Source organism: Macaca mulatta, chromosome 14 (assembly GCF_049350105.2).
Source record: "Macaca mulatta isolate MMU2019108-1 chromosome 14, T2T-MMU8v2.0, whole genome shotgun sequence".
Lineage (NCBI taxonomy): Eukaryota > Metazoa > Chordata > Mammalia > Primates > Cercopithecidae > Macaca > Macaca mulatta.
In genome coordinates this window covers 18,122,953-18,132,841 of record NC_133419.1, presented here as the reverse complement: position 1 = coordinate 18,132,841, position 9,889 = coordinate 18,122,953, and the positions used below count along the sequence as shown (strand labels likewise).

The window sequence follows — 9,889 nt, the reverse complement described above, 5'->3', positions numbered from 1 at the left end:
AAAACTAGGTTTGACAAAAAAAAATTTTTTTTTTTTTTTTTTTGGAGACGGAGTCTCACTCTGTCGCCCAGGCTGGAGTGCAGTGGCCGGATCTCAGCTCACTGCAAGCTTTGCCTCCCGGGTTCACGCCATTCTTCTGCCTCAGCCTCCCGAGTAGCTGGGACTACAGGCGTCCGCCACATCGCCCGGCTAGTTTTTTGTATTTTTTAGTAGAGACGGGGTTTCACCATGTTAGCCAGGATGGTCTCGATCTCCTGACCTCGTGATCCACCCGTCTCGGCCTCCCAAAGTGCTGGGATTACAGGCTTGAGCCACCGCGCCCGGCCTGGCAAAAAATTTTAAGGTGTTTCCATATAAGTAGAAATCCTGGAGAATGGCCGGGCGCGGTGGCTCAAGCCTGTAATCCTAGCACTTTGGGAGGCTGAGACAGGCGGATCACAAGGTCAGCAGATCGAGACCATCCTGGTTAACACGGTGAAACCCTGTCTCTACTAAAAAATACAAAAAACTAGCCGGGCGAGGTGGCAGGCGCCTGTAGTCCCAGCTACTCGGGAGGCTGAGCCAGGAGAATGGCGTAAACCCGGGAGGCGGAGCTTGCAGTGAGCTGAGATCTGGCCACTGCACTCCAGCCTGGGCGACAGAGCTAGACTCCGTCTCAAAAAAAAAAAAAAAAAAAGAAATCCTGGAGAATACAAAAAGATGGGGAAGGCAGTTTTCTGGGGAGAAATTATGTTTTCCTTCAGGAGTTTTTGGTGGGTTCAGTTATACACCTTCAGGTACATCAAAATGAAGCCTTACGTTTTGAAGAGGAACCCACACCCCCTCTTCAGGAACACGGCAAGCCCACCCGCACCAAGGACACACCGCCCTCCCCAACCATCAGTAACTCTGAAGACATCAGTTCTTCTCAAACAGTTTAATAGCAAATAAACAAAGGAAGGTACCACACTTGGCAGATACAAAATGACTTTTTGTCCGTGTGTCTGTGCAATTAAAACAGATTTAGGTTCCCCATTGGGACAAAAGGAAAAACACACAAAAAAAAGGAAGGAGATTCCTTTGAAACACATACTCCCTTGACCCAAACTTGTAACAATTTTTTTTTCTTTTTAAATTCACTACACAAACTCTGTGATTAGGTAAGAAAAGCGACGAGAGCTCTTCTTGCCTTTTTTTAAACCATTAAAGTAAAATCCATAATTTTCTACAGAGTACAACACAAGTTCACACAAAAAAGACATTTTCTTTTGCAAATCAAAACAGGAAAGAAAAGAAAAGCTCAAACAAGATAAAGGAAAAGCATTTCTACGGCTGAATCACGACTGAGTTGATTGAATCCCGTTGTTGCTGCAGAACAGACTGTGCGTTTGGTCATAGTGGCAATTTTTTTTTCTCTTCACATTGTGAAATCACTTTACATTGTTTTCTAGTAGAAAAGGCAAAAAACTGTACAAAACCCCTAGTGTTAAATACAACGTTTGTACCAATAAAAAACTCACACAGGTTTGTCTCCAAAATGTAAAGTTTCTTTTTTTTTTTTTTCTTTTTAAATTATTCACAAAAAGCAGCTGGAAATCAGAAAGGCAGCTGCCGCTCCAGGGTCTCAAATCCATTAAAACCACCACAGAACAATTAAAACAATCAGAGAGAGAAAAGGAAAAGGAAACAACGTCCAACATTTGGCATTTGGTTTTATCCACAGGTTTTCCCAGAGCTCCTCTTGGAATTGAAAGCAAAATATATTGGCAAACACGGCTTCTCAATACACAGGAAGGGGAGCCTCAGTGCCTCCTGCCAACAGAGGCGGCTCTGTGCAGTCAGACTGTGGGGCGCACAGCAGTCTCTCAGGCTGGGGTTTCTGGCCTCTTTCCATCCAATCACCCCTTCCAGGAAATTCAGCAGCCTACCAGACACTGGGCCTCTGCCTGGCTGCCCTTTCCCCCAGGAAGAGTGGCCTTGGGCATAATACCGGGCAACCCGCCAGCCCCAGAGCAGAAACCCTGCTGGGATCCCTTCCTTCATCAACGTTGGTGTGGAGGATGCTCAGCAGCGCTTCCACCTCCCCATCCCCAGCCGCTAGCTACATCTCTCCACCCTTCCCTGGACAGTCCTACTTCCCAGCTCGCCCACCCACCAGCAGCTTAGGTCTGGGTGGGATCTATCATCAGCTCCTCCCCCTGCAACCTCTTCCCTCCACAGATCCACCCTGTGACCTCTCCTCTCCTCGCCTCTCCCCCTCCACTCACATTCTTACTCAAGTCTCCAAGACCCTGAGGCTGGATGGTGCCACAAGAGAAGAGGGTCAGTTTCCCTCAGAGAACCAAAAAAACTGGCTTGCTCGGCACCCAGGGACAGTAGCTGTTTGGCTCTTCACCCAATTTAAAAAACAAATCCCTGCCCTTTCCCCCCACCCCACCAGCTAAGCAAGAGCAGAGCTGTGGTGAAGAGCCAGTGCGGGGTGGCTGGTGCCCAGGGCTGTAAACAGTGTGAAGACTGTAGTATTGTGCTTGTCACCTAGGAAAAGCGCCAGCAGGTGAATTGCCGCTTGGTGCGCAGATGGCCTCCTACTACGGGGTGGTTGGGAGCGCCCTCCTTCCTCCAGGTGCTCACTGCCCCTAATGCGCTAAGTAAGCCTCTTGCCCACCTGCTGCCACCTTCTAGGCTCTACCTCTGCTTCTTGTGTCTCTCCAGGCCCCCTTCCCACCCTCTCTGAGCAGAGCAGCCAGCCTCCTGGACGCCCTGCTGAGACCTGGAGGCCACACAAAGTGACAGTCTAAGTGCACAGGCAAACGCTCTAAGGGCAATAGAGGAGAAAGTTGCCACTTCAAAATAAAACAATACAATCTTGAAAAAAATAATCAACCCTACAACAATTTAAAACAGCTTCTTTGAAACCCTTTTAAATCAGTTTTTGCACAAACTATAGAAAACAGAGAGGTGAAGGTGATATATACGAAGGTGTGAAGAAACAGCAGGAAACATGCAAAACTTTTTTCTGGGCATAATCTTAGTAGGAAAGGAAAAAATTCAAAACAAAAACACAAAAACAATACAAAAACAAAAACAACAACAAAAAATCAAAGCATCACATTTTGCTGTGGAGACTTTAGGAACAAGCATGGGGCTGAGGGGAAGGGGCAGGCGGGATCCAGGACTCCCCACAGAGTCGCTCCAGGGAAGAACCACAAAAGAAAAAGGGCTGGCTGGGGCCCAAACTGCAGCCTGCGGTCAAAAAGGAAAGGGGGTTCAGGTGCTCTCTGCAGTTGAGAACTCAGAAGAAAAACAAAAGAAAGAACAATACATGCGGTCTCCTCAAGCCCCACAGACTGTATCAGCAAAATGTGCTCAGGAGCCTCAAAGGTTTTAGTGACATCTTTTATTTCATTGTTTACTTCAAAGTTGTCTTTAAAACTAAGCACACAGAGAAACAAAGCCTAGAAACGGACTGGCTGTGTGTTCACAGAAATACAAACACCACGCGGTATGTGCTAGTAGGGCTGCTCTGAAGACAATTACAAAGAATTGGAATCACAAAATCAAGTGGTTATCTTATGAAGTTCTAGAAAAATAGATTTTTTTTATATTCAAATGCAAGTTTAAATATTTCCCCTTCAGCAGTCGTTCTAGCAAAACCAATTTGGCAGCACAAAAGGGAAAAAAAAAAAAGGAAAGAAAAAAAGAAAAAGAAAAAAAAAACGAAGAAAGAAACAAACATAATAAAAATACACGTCAGCATCAAAGGTCAACACAAGGTCAAAGGTGAGAGTTCAAGCATCAGAGAAGCTGAAGAGACAGGGATTTGGACGATGTACTTGACGCCACATCGACATGCTTTAGGCACAACGATGAACAAACGGCAGGAATCTAGAAAAAAAAACAAACCAGAAAGAGGGAGACCCACTGAGTTACACAGAGCAATACATCCAAACAAAGAGAGAGAGAACAGGACACTCACTGTGTGTACAGCCCTGAAATGAGGTGGGCGGGCAGGGATTGGGTAATGACAGGGAACTTTTGCACATGCTAACAATGGACACAGGGAAAAGTCAAAAAGGACATGGAGGACACCAAGAACACATCTAATTGCCAGAGACAGAAGGGAACCTAAGGCTTGGATTTTCCATGAAGCGCCCAACTCCTAAGAGAAGGTCTCCAGGGGAGCAGAGCCTCAGCCTTTCTCCCCACTCTCTGGTCACAACCCAAGGGGAAGCAGAAGATGCTGGCTGGGGTGGGGAAAATTTTTCAGGGAAGAGGACCAGAATTTCTGCTCTTATCTTATGGGGATGGCCCTTTGTTCCCAGAAATCCAAGCTCTTAGCTTCCACCCAGGCCCTGGCCACTCAAGTGGAACCCAGGAGACAGTGGTCTGGCTGCATTCAAGGCAAATCAATTTCATGATGTAACCCGAGTAAGAAACAAAACTACAACAAAAAACACTTTGTAAGTGAAACCTTCACACAACAGAAAAGGATTGCTTAAGACTTGACAGCGAGTCTCCACTCTGAGCTGAGCCCTTTCACACATGAGACTTGTAGGGGAGCAGCTTCTTCACAAAACCATCTTTGGCCTGGGGAAAGAACTGTGCTCAAGGGCAGTGCTACTGCTGTGCTAACTCACTCGGCAGGGGGAGGAGAGAACAGAGAAATGCATGGTCTCACCAGCTGGCTGCTCAAGCAGCCCAGGACCCTGCTGGGGCAAGCATTCCTTTTAAGAGAACCCATCAGCAGGTATGAAGCCCTCAGGGTCTGGTATCAAAGGTGGGTGGATTGCACCTTGGCCTCTTATGTCATTAGAAAAGGGGTTTCATAAGGTCCCAGAGCCCAAGACAAATCCATGGACAAATAATGGTGAGATGGGGGAAGGCAGAGAGAAGAGGGGGATGTGGGAAGGGAGTGACATTTTGGCTAAGGAGGAAGACAGAACAGAAGGCTAGGGAGCACAGCACCGGCAGCACCCTGTGGAGCACAGCTCTCTCCTCTGCCAATTCACAGCATTAACACCTTCCCCTTGGGCAGGTTAGCTGGGCTGCAAACGGGCCACAGAAAGTCAGTAGTTTCAATCATACACAGCACCCTGTGTGTATAACAATCACATTCTGGATTCTACAAAATCCTGGCCTTTTCCAGAGATATAATTTAGGTAATAAATATTCTCCACCCCGGAGCTGTATAAAACTTCTATAAAAATAGAAACGACATTCTTGGTTCCAGCCGGTTGGGATTCAGAACAGCGCCTCCCCAACCTAGCATTTTTTTCTTTTTTTTTGTTTTCTTTTTTCTTTTTTCTTTTTATTTTTTGCATTTATTAAAAAAATCCCATCATGACCCTGGAAGCCTTTAGAACAGTTTTATCCTTTGAAACACAGGACACATTTCTCCCAGTGCGCAGAATTTCAAGTTTACGTGGTTCAGCTTAAGAAGTGTATGTTTCACGTTCCTTAGAGGACAACAGACCCAAGTTATCACTATGAGAAAGGAACAGCTGTCCCAGCTTCAATGGGATAATCCAACACCACCAGCTACCTGTACAACAGTAAGATGGTCAATCCCTGTCTGTTACCCACAGGGACAGCATGACAAGGAGAGAGGCCCCATCTGACTTAATAGCAAACCAACCCCTTTATTCTTATCTCTGCTGCTAGGGGTCAAGACTGGCATTTGTGAGGTTTCAGATTCCAGAGACCCAGGGATCCAGTCCCTGGCCGTGGCTATAGTCATATCTTAACAGGGCCACCTCTGCCCAGGTGTACATTCCCAACAGCATGTCCTTCCTGGTTCTCTGCCCCCACAGCACTTCTTAGAGCAGAGGCAGAGCCCAGAAGCTGTGTGGGTCACAGGCAAGAGCTGAAGTAAGACCTGCAGGAGGCAGCAGGGAGCTAACTGTAGCACGAGGACAAAAATGAACACGGTAATACTGAGGTAAATGAACACTCAATTCATGTGGAGGCTGTAAACGTCCTAATGTCACCTCTGCCTCAAAAGCAGAAAATGTGACTGGAGTGGTTACAGGAGGGGTCCGCCAGACCCCTGTGGGAATACTACATCTGGGACACCTCAATCAAGGAGGCAAGGGAGGATTTCTGGCCACTGGCAAATGAAGCATACTGGCTTGCAGGGACCTTCTGATTCAAGTACACCAAGAAACAAGCTCCTCCTCCCCCGACTAGATGGCATTGATCACTCTGCCCACAAGTGGTACCCCTTCAGCAAGAACTGCAAGCCCTTCTTGGATTTGCCTTCATGAGAAAATTGTGACTTGGGATGGAGGTGACGTTTCTTGCTGTGGTGAACTGCAAGGAAGGAAACCAGGCAATGTATTCCATAGAGGCCTTCTTTAAAGAGACCTGTTGGAAATGGGCCATGGTCTAATTTGGTGTTGAAATAAACTAACCTCTTTGGCTGCTTCTCCCAAACTGCCACCAGCCAGGCAGGGCCAATCCAATACTGACCGCTGGCTGGAGGAGCTGGTAATGGGTGATGCCGCCCTGCTTTTTGCATATGTCAGGCTAACAGGTGCTCTATTTCCAGAGAATTGTTAACACTCTTTCTTGAAAAGAGCGGCAGAAATTCCGGACAAGAATCTGAAAAATATGTGTCAAAAACTATTTCCCAGAAGGCAGTTGTGCAGAAGTTTGAGTCTCCAGCTGCCAGGGCATTAGGTGTCACTCCACTCTCCCCCAAAGTCGCTCTGCTCCCCACAGCTCCCAGGTGTCAGTTCTCATTCTACCCACCCTCACACTAAGGGAGGTTCTGGGGGTCACTTTTTTGTTCTACTCAGTCCTCTCTTTTGGGGTGGTTTGGGGCAAATCCCGATCATCGTCTGTGTTAAATGTTTCCCTGTCCCCCTTCCCCAGGGTGGTTTGGTGTTGGTCCTTCTCAACACACACTGGTTACAAACACAGCAAACTTTAAATAAAGGAAAAAAAAAAAAAAAAAAAAAACAACTCAGGATATGGCACCTAAACTCCAAAGTAAAACACTGGAAACCAAAGCACAAACTTGTCCTCTGTACGAAGCGAAACTCCCACAGAAGGCAGTAGCCGAGTCTTCAGGGCAAGCTGTGCCTGCGAGAGTGGCAGGGATCAGGGTCCAGGGCTGTCAACACACAGCCTCAGGGCTTCGAATCATTAAGGGTGCTCCTCCCCCACTTACCAGAAGACCCTCTCACTCCAGTCTCAGAGGGGAGCACGCTCAGTAGGGCTTGCTGTCATTCTTCGAACGTTTGAGCTGTACTTTAAGCCGCTTCATGCCAATCTGAAAGCCGTTCATGGACTGGATGGCAGCTTGGGCCGAGACAGGATTGTCGTAACTTACAAAACCTGTGTGTCCAAGCAGAAACCTAGGTGAGGGACATAATGAGGCAAGGAGATTCTCAGTCCTCCTTATGCAAGATACCTTATGTGCTTCATCTAAAATCCCAATTTTACTCAGCAGGGACAAGAAATCTGGACATTATATCATATGAAATAAATTAGGTTCTTAATAGTATCACTTAACATCTACATGGTAATTTTAAGGTTTTTTTCTTTTTCTTGAGACAGGGTCTTGCTCTGTCACCCAGGTTGGAGTACAGTGGTGTGATCATGGTTCACTGCAACCTCGGCCTCCTGGGCTCAGGTGATCCTCTCACCTCAGCCTCGAGTAGCTGGGAACACAGGTACACGCCACCATGTCTGGCTAATTTTTTGTAGCCATGAGGTCTCACTCTGTTGCTCAGGCTGGTCTCAAACTCCTAGGCTCAAGTGATCCTCCTGCCTTGGCCTCCCAAAGTACTGGGACTCATAGGCACAAACCTGGACTGTTTTAAGGTTTTTTTGCAAACCATTTTCCATATATTATTTTTTCTCTCTGGAGCAACAGTGTGGGTAGAAATCCTTACCTACACTACAGCAATGAGAAACTGGGGCTCAAAAAGAGGTTATATGACCTGCCCATGGCCAAGTTAAAACAACAGCCCAAACTCATATCCAGCTCTTTCTATAGTGAGCTCCTTCTTTCTCAGTGGTAAAATACTAATCCCACCCTGACACCAGAGAGAAGCCAACATACCAAAACATTTGCTCAGGTTTGTCTGCTTGTCTATGAAAACCTTGGCAGACACGACATTCCCAAAGGGCATAAACATCTGTAACAGGTCCTGATCGCCAAACTCCTGGGGCAGGTGGTAGATGAACAGGTTGGCTCCCTCTGGACCTTCAAAATACCCAGGAATTGGAAAGGTATCAGTGTCAAACATGCTCGTCACCAGTGGTCTTCCTCATTTCCACCTATGTTAAAACCATCACAATCCCCAAAAGTAGAGATTCATCTGGGGAACTAAACAGATTCTCTAAATACAAAGCAAGAAACCAAAGGGCAAACATTAAAACAGATTCCTTCTCTCACATTCAGCCAAGCTCCATCTCACTGAGGATGTGAGAATTCTACCTGGAGGAGAAGTGCTGGGATAATAAAGCAGGCCGACTTGTGTGTGGAGCAGGAGAACAGAGACTGCAGGCTCAGAGAGGAACACAGAAGAGGGGGTGAAAAGGGGTTAAAAACAAAACAGGTTTCCAAATAATGCCTAGAAACCACAGGTACAGCAAACAGATGGGTAGTTGCCAGACGCAAGATGTAGAAGCAGGGAATGAGTACAAAGGGGCACAAGGGAATTTCTAGGGGTGATGGAAATGTTCTTTTTTTTTTTTTTTGAGACGGGGTCTCGCTCTGTCACGCAGGCTGGAGTGCAGTGGCCGGATCTCAGCTCACTGCAAGCTCCGCCTCCCGGGTTCACGCCATTCTCCTGCCTCAGCCTCCCGAGTAGCTGGGACTACAGGCGCCCGCCACCTCGCCTGGCTAGTTTTTTTTGTATTTTTTAGTAGAGACGGGGTTTCACCGGGTTAGCCAGGATGGTCTCGATCTCCTGACCTTGTGATCCACCCGTCTCGGCCTCCCAAAGTGCTGGGATTACAGGCTTGAGCCACCGCGCCCGGCTGGAAATGTTCTTAATCTGTGGTGATGGTTGCAGGACTGGGTCTGTTTGTCAATACTCATATAGCTCTATGCCAAAATCAGTGAGTTTCATCATATGTAAATTGGACAATAAAAAGAAATTAGTTTTAAAAATGCACCCATGATTAACACTGAGCTTAAAAGCAGAATACACATTCTTCATCTGATTACTTATACTCAATGATTTTCTTTCTTTCTTTTCTTTTTTTTTCCGAGATGAAGTCTCGCTCTGTCACCCAGGTTGGAGTGCAGTGGCATGATCTCGGCTCACTGCAACCTCCGCCTCCCGGGTTCAAGTGATTCTCCTGCCTCAGCCTCCTGAGTAGCTGGGATTACAGACAGGCGCCACCACGCCCAGCTAATTTTTGTATTTTTAGTAGTGATCGGGTTTCATCATGTTGGTCAGGCTGGTTTGGAACTCCTGATCTCATGATCCGCCCGCCTTGGCCTCTCAAAGTGCTGGGATTACAGGCATGAGCCACTGCATCCAGCCTACTCAATGATTTTCTAACCAAAAAGTTTTATTACAATTGCAGCCCAGCCATTCTCCAGCCACCCTGGCCTCCTTGTTTTTGTCAAACATATCAGGGAACTTTGCTGCCTGAGGGCCTCTGTACTTGCTTTTCCTATGCCCCTGTTACTCTTCTTTCTCTAGATTCAGGCATGGCTTGCTTCCTACTTCCTTCAGTTCTCTGCTTAAATGTCAACTTAGACAGACATTCTCTGAGCATTCTGCATAAAATGCAGTGCCTCTGACACTCCCTATCTCTCTTCCCTGCTTATCATTCTCCAGAGGATCATCTGAAACACCTCATGCCCTCATTTATTTATTGTCTATCTCCACAAAAATATTGGTTCACGCTACGTTCTCCTACTACCACATCCCTAGGGGATATGTGA

The 9,889-nt window shown here is 46.8% G+C and overlaps 1 protein-coding gene across 50 annotated transcripts in view; it reads right to left on the bottom strand.

The window, feature by feature from the left end:
- Window positions 1–901: 901 nt before the first annotated feature.
- Window positions 902–9,889, bottom strand: part of CELF1 (CUGBP Elav-like family member 1) — a 91,812-nt gene continuing 82,824 nt past the window's right edge. For 15 of the 50 annotated variants that reach the window (XM_077962881.1, XM_077962886.1, XM_077962896.1 and 12 more), the window contains 3 exons: window positions 8,048–8,191; window positions 7,151–7,317; window positions 902–3,864 (listed from right to left, as the gene is read on the bottom strand). In XM_077962881.1, coding sequence (XP_077819007.1) covers window positions 7,190–7,317; window positions 8,048–8,191 — 272 coding nt within the window. In that variant the 3' untranslated portion in view covers window positions 902–3,864; window positions 7,151–7,189. Of the gene's footprint in view, window positions 7,318–8,047; window positions 8,192–9,889 lie in introns of all 50 variants that reach the window. The other 35 variants (XM_077962878.1, XM_077962884.1, XM_077962893.1 and 32 more) reach the window with 4 other exon arrangements.